The sequence below is a fragment of the Giraffa tippelskirchi genome, chromosome 6 (assembly GCF_054371585.1).
Source record: "Giraffa tippelskirchi isolate mGirTip1 chromosome 6, T2T-mGirTip1v1.2.pri, whole genome shotgun sequence".
In the NCBI taxonomy this organism is placed as follows: domain Eukaryota; kingdom Metazoa; phylum Chordata; class Mammalia; order Artiodactyla; family Giraffidae; genus Giraffa; species Giraffa tippelskirchi.
In genome coordinates this window covers 153,420,416-153,433,355 of record NC_137280.1, presented here as the reverse complement: position 1 = coordinate 153,433,355, position 12,940 = coordinate 153,420,416, and the positions used below count along the sequence as shown (strand labels likewise).

Genomic DNA, 12,940 nt, shown 5'->3' with positions numbered 1-12,940 from the left:
AAAGTCGAACAATGTAGAAATTACTAAATCCATTCTTTTAAAACCCTCAGGTTAGAGTTTCAATTACTAGAAAAAGAAAGAAATGCAAATTGTTTATTGTTTTCACATGTACAGTAAATTCAGAAAGTTGTACTTCTTTCAAGAACCATATGGGAGAGAGAGACTTTCTTTTCATCAGGAGTGGTTTTGCTTATTGTGCCAAGAGCTAAAAAGATGTTTTTAATAACCAAAGCCAGTTTGTTATACAATCTGTCTGGATCTTGCTTGTAAGAGAGATGAAGGTCCCTTGGGTAGGAAATAGAGGGCGATGGGGGAGTTGTCTGAGATGATAGAAAAGTTGTGCAAGAAATGCAATCCAAAGGGAAGTATCTTTAACTCATGGTTGATAGACAAACTGGTTTGCATATTTCACTGAGGAACCATTGGAGGTTACTGAGGCTCCTTTTGTAAATATAACCATGTTCTTTATGAGGGGAATGTGACAATGAATTGAGTGCTGAAAACATGTCCCCTAAATACCCAAGTTTGGTGCCAGTGAAGGATTCACTCAATGATGGCTTTAAAGGGCTTCAGAGAGAAGATGACTGCTCTTTAAAAATGACTTGAATCAATGGAAGGCCAGAATCATGCCTCGGAGCCTAGGGGAAAAGCATTCTTAGGAATGAGAGTGATCCTGAGAGGATCACACAGCTGTGTTTCCCTAGACCTGTGTTTAAAGAGGACACATCAAAAACTAGTGCCAGACCATTATAAAGTGTTCATGGTTCATGATGAAATAAGAAAATTAAGGAAAGTATAGTGCATTTTTCATAAAGTTAAATAAAGCCATTGTAAAGGTCAGTTCTTTTATTATAAAGAGTATATCCTTCCTATAGTTCTCAAGTTAAAATATGCTTCAATATTTTAGATTGAACCACAGGAAATTGCCAATATTCAAGTGTTTTTGACCTACAAAAATGGCAATTTCCTTGGTTTCAAGCTAACATTACATGATGACGATTGGATATGGGAGCTTGTAATGGCTCTATATGGCAAAATACAGACCTGGTAACCATATGTCAGTACCCAGATTTATTTTTGAAATTTTTCTATTCCATAAAATCCACATAACTATAAATTGCTATTAGAGAGCACTCAATTAGCAGGCTGCTAGATTTTGACTATTGTAAAATAAAACAATTTTTTTAAAAGGACAGGAAAAAACCCCGACTCAGATGCTGAATAGAATATTCAGTTCAGTTCAGTCGCTCAGTTGTCTCCAACTCTTTGCGACCCCATGAATCGCAGCACACCAGGCCTCCCTGTCCATCACAAACTCCCAGAGTCTACCCAAACTCATGTCCATTGAGTCAGTGATGCCATCCAGCCATCTCATCCTCTGTCGTCCCCTTCTCCTCCTCCCCCATATCCTTCCCAGCATCAGGGTCTTTTCCAATGAGTCAACTCTTCACATGAGGTGGCCAAAGTATTGGAGTTTCAGCTTCAACATCAGTCCTTCCAATGAACACCCAGGACTGATCTCCTTTAGGATGGACTGGTTGGACCTCCTTGCAGTCCAAGGGACTCTCAAGAGTCTTCTCTAACACCACAGTTCAAAAGCATCAATTCTTTGGTGCTCAGGTTTCTTTATAGTCCAACTCTCACATCCATACATGACTACTGGATAAACCACAGCCTTGACTAGACAGACCTTTGTTGGCAAAGTAATGTCTCTGTTTTTTAATATGCTATCTAGGTTGGTCATAACTTTCCTTCCAAGGAATAAGCATCTTTTAATCTCATGGCTGCAATCACCATCTGCAGTGATTTTGGAGCCCCAAAAAATAAAGTGGGACACTGTTTCCCCATCTATTTCCCACAAAGTAATGGGACCAGATGCCATGATCTTAGTTTTCTGAATGTTGAGCTTTAAGCCAACTTTTTCACTCTCCTCTTTCACTTTCATCAAGAGGCTTTTTAGTTCCTCTTCACTTTCTGCCATAAGGGTGGTGTCATTTGCATATCTGAGGTTATTGCTATTTCTCCCAGCAATCTTGATTCCAGCTTGTGCTTCATCCAGCTCAGCATTTCTCATGATGTACTCTGCATATACGGACACTAAAAGCTAGCTTCATAGGAAGGAGGGGCCGGAATCCCTGAGTCTTAGGACATAAGGAGTATCACAGACATACGAGATTCTGGGCTAAGAGGGATTGTCCAATTCCTGCCTTAGCCTGATTAGGAAAGGAAATTGCTGATTATTATCATTCATATTTCTCCAGTGGAAGGATGCAGAAGTTGATCCTCCATTGGAAAATAAAGGTAAAAATCTATTTGGTAACTTGGTTAAAAAAAAAAAAAAAAAGAGTTCCAAAAAGTAAGGTGTGTTTCCTGCCAATAGTAGAGATTAAGAATAGTAATATAGTCCCCTGGTTCTTACAAAAGATATATGTCAAAAAAAGGATTCCTTTATTTGACCTTACCAACAACCACTCTAGCACAATTAACTGGCAAACAGTGGACCAAATAGGATTCTCTCTGAATGAGAATTTGGATTTATGGAAGTTGAGCTAAAAGGTCCTGAGGAATGAAGTCTGAGCCTGCTATTTTGAAATGGGCACAATGAAACAATGTATAAGCAGAGAACTGAAGAGAGAAGTGAAGCAAACATACAGAAGTGATGAGAGATCTTGAGAAAGAGGTGGAACAACAGCAAGTCAGAGAAAGTAGCTTGCTGTTTGCAGACTATACTCCAGTTTCAGGGCCAGTCTCTCAAGACTTAGCTGGATATTGGGATCCAGACCCCTTGAGTTACATGAGACTAATTTTCCTTTACTTAAGCCAGTGTGGGGGAGTTTCTGAGTCTTACAAACAAAAGATTACAGTTGAATTGTAAAGTGATCTATTTAGTAGGAGAAGAAACTGGATTATCATCAGAACTAGCTAAGAGTAGTAGCAACCTGACTATGTATTCCTCCTTTTATCTCTTCCATATATGGTTCATCCTTGGCCCTTTCTTTTCCCTTATGTGGCAGGTGTGATAACTCAGCAGAGGATGTAACCTGTAATTTGGAAATGCTTCTAACCTTAATGACAAAATCAGTAAGCTTTGGCTGCAGAGCAAACGACTCCAAGCCATAGTGGCTAAAAACAACCAAGTTTTAGCCACAATTCTGCAGGTGGGCAATTAGGCTGACTTTGGTTTGGCAGTTCTTCAGGTCTCAGCAAGGCTTACTAGACATCTGCAGTCAGCTGCTGGGTCAGCTGGGTGCTGGCTAGTCTGGGGTGGCCCTCTGCTCAGATGGCTTATCTCTCTTCCAGATGGTCTCTCACCCTCGAGCAGGTTCTTCCTCTGTGATTATTTACTTGACAGCTGAGCAGTGTTCCAGGAGAACTGGTGGATTCTTAGGCTGAGAACCAACCCAGCATCACTTCTGCATTCCATTGGCCAAAAACAATCATCAAGCTAGCCCAGATTCAAATGCTGGGGAAATACACTACATTTCTTAAGGTAAGCAACTGCACAGTTACAGCACAAGGGATGCAGATAAAGAGAGGGCAATAACTGTGGCCATTCTGCAAAACATTCACCACAGGTGACCTGCCACAGGGTCTATTAACAAAAGAGATTTTGCATAGTGCTCAGTCCGTCTCTGCTCTAAGACCCTGGAATAAAGGCTATTTTCCATTTCCCTACTGGCTTCCTTCTGTCATATATAGACTCACAGGACATGGAGGATCAAATTTGAGGCATGGGCTCACAAAGCTAAACCACGGACTTGGATGGTTGCAAGACATGAAGCCTAGAATCTGGAAAGACAGAGACAGCTGGTTTTAATAGTCTAAGAGAAGATTCTAGCCAAAGATTTGCAAACTCTGTCAGGCGCAGATGGTGCATTATGACATGGCAATTTAAAAGTATCTCTTTTAACTATAAACTTCCAGTTATAAGATGAATAAGTTCTGGGGATCTAATGTACCTGTTTATTATAATTAGCAATACTATATTTATTATATGCTTGAAAGTTGCTAACTGATTGAATCTTAAATGATCTCACCACAAAAAAAAAAGATATGGTAATTATGTTATATGACAGAGGTTTAGCTAACACTATGGTGGTAATCATTTTGCTCTAAGTATATCAAATCAATAGGTTGTACACTTTAAACTTATAAAATATGTCAATTATATATAAATAAAGCTGGGATTAAAAAAGAAAAACAAAGTACAAAAAAAAAGTATCTCTTTGGTGTGCTATTTCAACTGACACTACTTGGCTACAAAGATGGAAGATGGCATCTTCCTTAAGAGCCTCTCTCACTCTTGCATGGACTCACAGTCTTTCCAGAGCCACTAACACAAGTTTTACTTATCCAGGCTACCAGTACCAAGGAGACTAGCAACAATGATCTGAGTGACACAGAGCATAGAGCAGCAGAAAATGTCTTACTGTCACATCCAACAGAACCTGAGAGCAAAACAAACTAGACAAGATAAGAGAACTTTGTTACCTCAGTGAGCTGTGTGCTGTGTTTAGTCACTCAGTTGTGTCCCACTCTTTGCAACCCCATGGACTGTAGCCTGCTAGGCTCCTCTGTCTGTGGGGATTCTCCAGGCAAGAATACTGGAGTGGGTTACATGCTCTCCTCCAGGGGATCTTCACAACCCAGGGATCGAACCCAGGTTTCCTGCATTGCAGGAAGATTCTTTACTGTCTGAGCCACCAGGGAAGCCCATGAATACTGGAGTGGATAGCCTATCCTTTCTCCATGGGAACTTCCCGACCGAGGAATCGAACTGGGGTCTCCTTCATTGTTGGTCCTAAATAACATCCCAAGCCCAAGTTTTTAAGTGAACAACAAAAACACTTGAAAAGTCATCATTTTCCAGACACAAAACAGGAAATATTAATGGACACTTGGGGATAATCAATAAGGAGTCAGAAAATGCCCTGCAGGTAGATTGGCATTTACCTGATGTAATTTGAAAGACATCAAATTTCCCAGGTTTAGCTGGGAAAACAAACAAAAAAAAACCTGAAATTTTCACTATTAGAGTAACTCTGTGACTTAAGAGTCTGCAAGAAATCACTATAAAAATATAAATGTTTCAAATATATTTTAAAAGAGAAGCCACTGCTTCATTAACAATTTATCAAGTTTCTATTAGAGTTCAAATCCTGGGCAAAAGAAAAATAAAAAAGGAACTCGATGAAAAAAGCAGATGGGGCAAAGGGAGAACTCAGTAGGAACCTCGAGTAGACAGGGGTTTACACAGGGACACAGAGCACAGAAAGAGTAGAAGGAAGAGTTTTGTGATGACTTTGCATCCTTCACTGGTTTGCCTGGAGCCAGTATTATGAAGAATGATGGAGACTGCTAAGGAGAGGAGGAGCACACAGAAGGAGAGGACACTGCTCAGACACTTGGCATTTTCTTTTGCGTCCAGTTTCACATCAAGATTTCCTATTGTCACAGTGACAAATCACCACAAACTTAGTGGCTTAAAGCACCACAAATTTATTATCTTATAGTTCTAGAGGTCACAAGTCCTCAAATCAAGATGACAACAATGAGTCCCCAGAATGTCACCATTCCCCAGGTGTGTTCTCACTGGATCAGCACTTACCAGAGGCAAGGATTTCTATCCCTTGCCCACACTTCTGCCACTGTCCATGGACTTACAGAATGTCTTACCATGGTATTTTATAGCACTGCTTCCAGCCAAGCATTTCACAACAAATGAAATGCCATCAATGGGCCCATCCTCATGGAATTTACTGGTTTTCCCATGATGCCATCTTAAAGTAGCCAACTTGACAGAACAACAGAATGGCTTTTTGAACACTCAGTTATAGTGCCCAAAGGGTGACAGTACTTTTCAAAGCTGAAGCATTATGGACCAGGAGGTAGTATATAACTTGGCAACAAATGTATAGTTCTGTTTCTTCCATTAGCAAAATTCATGAATCTAAGAATCAAGGAATAGAAATAGGATTAACAGCTCTCACTAATGCCCCTAGTGATTCGCTAACAAAGTGTTTGCTATTCATCCCTGAAACTTTAGGCTCAGCTTATTTGGACTCAATAGTTTCCAAAAGAGGAATGCTTTCAGCAAGAGACAAAACAGTGATTCCACTGAACTGGAAACTGAGATGATCACATAGCCACTTTGGGGTCCTTATGTCTATTAATCAACAGCCAAAAGAAAAAGGTTACTGGGGGAAATTTTGCCCAGAGGACATCTGCAATGTCTGGAGACATTTCTGTTGCCATAAATGTCATAACAGGAGGAGAGTGAACTAGTACCTCATGGTTAGAGGTCAAGGATGTTGCTAACCATCGTATGATGCACAGCCACTACAACAAAGAGTGATCTAGTTCAAGATGCCAAAAATATGGGAATCCTGTGTTGTTCAGATAATCCTGGTGAATGACACTGAGGGCACTATCAAGGGGAAATTGGGTTGCTACTGCACAATGCGGGTAAAGAGGAACTCTGGGGAGCCCATCAGCATTGCTGTTATGTGATTGAAGTCCATGGAAAACTAAAACAAGTCAATTCATGCAAGACTACTAATGGCCCAGAAACTTCAGGAATAAATGTTTAGGTTACCTCACCAGGAAAGGAATTCCAATTGCAAAAGAAGGCAGTTATAAACACCAGCTAGACCATGTAACTAACTGCAGAAATGAGAAATATTCCTGCATTTCTTCCTTCTTTTGATATGAACATCTGTGTACACACTAAATAACTTTTATGTTCCTTCCTTCTCCCATTTCCTAAGCAACTAACATAAGATATATCAGTAGTTGTTAACCTTCTATCTCTGTATTTAAGGTACAGGATAACAAAGCAGGAGCTTGAATGACTTAAGAGAAGAATGAACATGATCAAAAACACAAAAGGGAATTAGTATACACTTAGGGGGAAAGGGTTAGCATATTTTCAGTTGTACACAGGACAGTTGTATCAGGTCAGGCAGAAGTATGACTTTGCTAAAGTACTTATTTTTAAAATAAGCATGGTTTACAGAGATGCATATGGGTGCCACACTGACAATGGGCAGATTATGGTGGCTTTGTAATACATCAGTATACCTCAGCTGAACCGTGTTTCCTAGCATTCACTTCCCTGTGTGTCTCTGGTTAAGGTGAACCATATCTGAGAGACCTATTTGCAGGAGATTTAGAAGGCAGAAGCTCAGCAGCAGCCATATTATATTTAACCTTCAAAAGGTAGAGTTGGATGCATTTGTAGCTCAAGCATATTATCATTTATCTGCTGGTTTACCTTGTTGGCACAGGGCAGCACCCAGGCCTGTAGCTGCTCCACCTTTTCCTGAGATCTTCCTTCCACATCTTCCTGGGACATTTGTCTAGCTCTGTAACAAAAGGCACTATTTTATAAAGGATGGAGGCAGTGAAAACTGACACAGTTCCCAGTTCATTCTCATATCCTGGCTCCTCTTCATGGATTCTAGCTTGTTCTTGCCTTCCCGCATTTTACATCCATCTTTCCTTCCCAACTGTTCGCGATGCAGACTTCAAGTTTAAGCATCCAACATGAAGACAATAGGCCCAAACAGTCTATTTAACCACACATACAGTTGTGTATAATGTCAGATCTCTGTAAAAATCCCATACACACACACACACACACACACACACACACACACACACACACACCACATTCCCCTGGAAGGATCTTGAGCATTGTGTTCTCATGAAAGTATGTTTTTGAAAAAGTTGTAAAAATAAACTGTTTCGAACTCAGTCAACTTTAAAATTGTAATGTTTTTATCTGTTTTCTTTTTCTAGATAGATAATCACCTTCATCCCTAATTTAAATTTATAACTTTATATTCATTTCCCTAAAGAGGGTCTTCTAAATAGTGCTTCAAAATCGGCATATGCCCCTGCAGAGGTCTCCCTGCACTCGAGGTCAGTTCAGAATCGATCTCCCTGAAAACAAATCAGAAAACCTTTTGCAGCTGCAGGATGAAATAGATGGAAACTGCAAACAAATGGAGAAGCCTGGCAAGTCCTGAGTTCTGACCACAAGGCATTTACACATGAAGTGAATTCATTTTAGCTCGCATTAAGGAAAATATCACTGTAAGAAGGAGGGCTGTACTGGAAAATCAGGCTCAGTCTTGGAACATGCGTATCCTCAACAAGAAGAGGGATGGAACTGAGAGGACAGGAGCTCCAGAAACAGGAGAAAGACTAATTAAGAGACAGGAGCTGCAGAAACTAGAGAAAGACTAATTTAGAACATTTATCCAAATCTCCACAAGCCAAATCTCCTGGACCCTGGATCCTTTCGAAGAACAGAAACATTTGTAACACAAAAAGAGACTTTCAGATCTCATTGGAATGATTCACTGAAGTAGGAACAAGAATATGCCTTGTGAGACTATGCAGTAGGTTTCTAAATCCAGTGCCTCACATAAATGTGACAACAAACTCTTAAGCCAGAGATGAGTTTTGCTCAGAATGCCACTGCTGGATACAAATGAACACTTTATCACTGTAATAGGGTTGAAAGTAAAATTTAGCTTCTTAAAAACTATGATAATGTTCATTCTACAGTTAAGTATTTTATTAAGAACACAAAAAATTTGTTTCATATTTCTAAGCTTTTCTGTGATAAATTTTGAAAAGCTAGTATGCATCTTTTATAGCCTAAACATATAGACTTTTAAAACATCTTTTAAAAAGAACCACATTCATCTTATATATGTACCAGGCTAGATGGATAAAGGAAAGAGAGAGATCCATCAATAGATGAAGAGCTGTTACTTTAAACTTGACTGTAGTTTGGCCTGGGTAGGTTGAAAATAAAGAATTCTGAAGAGGGAGAAAGGCTCTTTAAGAGCTACACCATATTCCCTAACTTTCAGTAAAAGTCTGTGGCACTCATGTCAGTGTCAGACAGCAGCTCCAGGAACTGAGAGCCATGGGAGAAGGTGAAGTCACCAAGTCTGAAAATCAACAAAGGTAAGAAATCAGAACTTGAAGGAACAACAAGAATATAAGTCACTACTGCTCATGCCACCAATCCACCCTCCTGCTGAATTGTCAGCTATCTTGGGGAACAGACGTTTCTCCCATTAAAGCGACTCACGCCACTTTATAACGAGAATAAACTAAAGGGTGACTCCAGAGGACTTGGGGACATGCAGGTGGCCACCCTCAAGGTTACAGGTGTTACAAAATAATAACCATTACAACAACTAAATTTGACTTACCAACATGTGTCCTATTTTCCCCTCATAAAATATTAGAATGTCCAAACCGCATTTTAAGTTCCATTTATTTGGAACTCGAAGTTTTTACTCTAGTATCATTTGGTCCTTATAAAATGTTGTTGATCTCATCTCAGTAACTGAAAGCATCATATAGCAAACATTACAAGTTCTATCATAAAAAGAGAAATTTGAAATAAAGACAGATTGTCCCAAAGAGTTACAAAAAAACTGGATCTGTTCATTTCATTACCTTCTGACTTTTAAGGTATTAGGGCATAAAAAGCACAAGCAGGGACAGAGTCAGAAGGGGCAACTCTTCAGCATTCTCCCTGGAAGGTTGTGTTCCTTCTCTGTGTCTCCACTGAGGAAGGGCAAGTAGCTTCTCCACCTGGTTTCCCAGAAGCAAATCTGTTAACATTGAGGAACTTGATACATGAGTTTTCTCGCCTCTCTGGAGCATATGTTTTTAACCTTTCTCTATAGTCCAGTCCAAGGGCTCCTAGCTACAGAGGCATTCGACTTAACAGGATGCCCATATAACTTGTTGGTAATGGTTGTTTATAAATGGATGTTCATCTGCATAAATTTGTTTGCATAAATTAGAGAACAATCAAGGGATGTACTATAATAACACCACTCTCACACTCCAATACACCTTTTTAAGTGAGAAAGCCTCAGTTTGTTACCTGGGAATTGTCTGTAGCCTGTAGCTATCTATTTCAGCTACAAATGGACCTTTATGCAGCAGGGATCTCAAACGATTACCAGGCTGTAGGGTCCTGAAAAATGGGGCACAGAGTAACAACATGCAGGCACGTCTATGGGAGAGTACTACATGTGTGAATATCATCGTTCATAACGTCACAGTGGGCAAAAAATATCCACCACAACCTGAGAAATGCTGACTTACCCTACAACATACTCAAGTTTCTTCTATCTGATTAAACTATCTGCTTTAAATTCTTTCTGAGAAACTATAAAAAAAAAATTGCAGCAAATAAATTTTAATTTTTCTATATCTCTGTATAAGTCTAATTCCCAACAGGAAGCAGGCACCCTCAAAATAGCATAATTTAAGGAGAGTTTATTCACAAAGGGACCATGGGACCATTTACACAGATCCCAGTAGGTTTAGGGAAGATCCCCTGGAGAAGGGAAAAGCTACCCACTCCAGTATTCTGGCTGGAGAATTCCATGGACTGTATAGTCCATAGGGTCGCAAAGAGTCAGACACGACTGAGCAACTTTCACTTTCAGTAGGGTACAGGAGATCCTTACGGGAGAGTGCAGTAACCTGGAGCTACTATCAATAGAATTGACACCATCGTGGAGTCCAAAGGGATAAGGGAATAAGAAATGACTAAAAGCCAAAAGAGAGTCATGTGGGGAGGCTCGGTTAAGAGAAGCAGTGATCTTTAGAGAAGGGATACAACCAGTTCAAGTTAGTCCCTCCAGGAGAAAAGTGGGCAATAACTACCGTAACCTATTTCTAATCCCTCTTTTCCATGAAGTATGATATTCATCAATGACCTCCTATTGACAAAATCTAAGGAAAAAACACTTCTTAAGTTCTTTTCTTACTTCATCTTTCCCCAGAATTTGATATAACTGACTACACCCTTCATCCTGAAAGCCTTTTTGCTTTGACTTCTAAGACAATATTCTTTTCTTGGTTTATCTTCCTCTTTCTCTGATTCCTTCTAGGAGATCCTTTAACAGAGTTCTCTTTCTCATCCTACTCAATAAATAATGGTATTCCCCAGAGATCTATTATCAAACTATCCTTTTTCCTTGGCTGATGTCATTCATTTCTCCACGACCACTACCACCTTGTTTTCAGAAGTGACCATTATTGCTTGTCTTAGTTTGGGTTTCCTGAAGAGCAGATCCTGAGACAAGGATTTGAATGCAAGTAGTTTATTTTGGAGGTGATGCCAGGAAACATCATTAGGGGAGCAGAGATGTAAGGCAGTCAAGAAACAAAAGTAGAAAAAAGTAGGAAGTCAAGAAATACCTGGAGTAACAGGCAAATTGGGCCTTGGAGTACAGAATGAAGCAGGGCAAAGGCTAATAGAGTTCTGCCAAGAGAATGCACTGGTCATAGCCAACACCCTCGTCCAACAACACAAGAGAAGACTCTACACATGGACATCACCAGATGGTCAACACCAAAATCAGACTGATTATATTCTTTACGGCCAAAGATGGAGAAGCTCTATACAGTCAGCAAAAACAAGACGGGGAGCTGACTGTGGATCAGATCATGAACCCTTATTGCCAAATTCAAAATGAAATTGAAGAAAGTAGGGAAAGCCAATAGATCATTCAGGTATGACCTAAATCAAATCCCTAACGATTATACAGTGGAAGTGACAAATAGATAAGGGACTAGATCTGACAGACAGAGTGCCTGATGAACTATGGTCGGAGGTTTGTGACATTGTACAGGAAACAGGGAGCAAGACCATCCCCAAGAAAAAGAAATGCAAAAAAGAAAAATGGCTGTCTGAGGAGGCCTTACAAATAGCTATGAAAAGAAGAGAAGAGAAAAGCAAAGGGGAAAAAGAAAGATATACCCATTTGAATGCAGAGTTCCAAAGAATAGCAAGGAGAGATAAGAAAGCCTTCCTCAGTGATCAGTGCAAAGAAATAGAGGAAAACACTAGAATGGGCAAGACTAGAGATCTCTTCAAGAAAATTAGAGATACCAAGGGAACATTTCATGCAAAATGGTCACAATAAAGGACAGAACTGCTATGGACCGAACAGAAGCAGAAGATATTAAGAAGAGGTGGCAAGAATACACAGAAGAACTGTTCAAAAAAGATCTCAATGAACCAGATAATCATGATGGTGTGATCACTCACCTAGAGCCAGACATCCAGAATGTGAAGTTAAGCGGGCCTTAGGAAGCATCACTACAAACAAAGCTAGTGGAGGTGATGGAATTCCAGTTGAGCTATTTCAAATCCTCAAAGATGATGCTGTGAAAGTGCTGCACTCAATATGCCAGCAAATTTGGAAAACTCAGCTGTGGCCACAGGACTGGAAGAGGTCAGTTTTCATCCCAATCCCAAAGAAAGGCAATGCCAGTGAATGCTCAAACTACCACACAATTGCACTCATTTCACACGCTAGTAAAGTAATGCTTAAAATTCTCCAAGCCAGACTTCAACAATACGTGAACCGTGAACTTCCAGATGTTCAAGCTGGTTTTAGAAAAGGCAGAGGAACCAGAGATCAAATTGCCAACATCTGCTGGATCATCAAAAAAGCAAGAGAGTTCCAGAAAAACATCTATATCTGCTTTATTGACTATGCCAAAGCCTTTTACTGTGTGGATCACAATAAACTGTGGGCAATTCTGAAAGAGATGGGAATACCAGACCATCTGACCTGCCTCTTGAGAAGTCTGTATACAGGTCAGGAAGCAACAGTTAGAACTGGACATGGAAAACAGACTGGTTCCAAATAGGAAAAGGAGTACGTCAAGGCTGTATGTTGTCACCCTGCTTATTTAACTTCTATGCAGAGTACATCATGACAAATGCTGTGCTGGATGAAGCACAAGCTGGAATCAAGATTGCTGAGAGAAATAACAATAACCTCCGATATGCAGATGACACCACCCTTATGGCAGAAAGTGAAGAACTAAAGAACCTCTTGATGAAAGTGAAAGAGGAGAGTGAAAAAGTTGGCTTAAACAT

At 40.0% G+C, this 12,940-nt stretch overlaps 2 protein-coding genes across 2 annotated transcripts in view; both read right to left on the bottom strand.

Moving 5' to 3' along the window:
- The window catches only part of LOC145511149 (uncharacterized), a 115,403-nt gene extending 105,461 nt beyond the window's left edge, over positions 1–9,942 (bottom strand). Inside the window, exons 1-2 of the mRNA XM_081503894.1 lie at positions 9,920–9,942; positions 7,274–7,364 (exon numbers count right to left, since the gene is read on the bottom strand). Coding sequence (XP_081360020.1) covers positions 7,274–7,341 — 68 coding nt within the window. The 5' untranslated portion in view covers positions 7,342–7,364; positions 9,920–9,942. The remainder of the gene's footprint in view (positions 1–7,273; positions 7,365–9,919) is intronic.
- The window catches only part of LOC145511146 (V-type proton ATPase subunit S1-like protein), a 66,716-nt gene that overhangs the window by 6,808 nt on the left and 46,968 nt on the right, over positions 1–12,940 (bottom strand). The gene's annotated exons all lie outside the window — the stretch shown is intronic.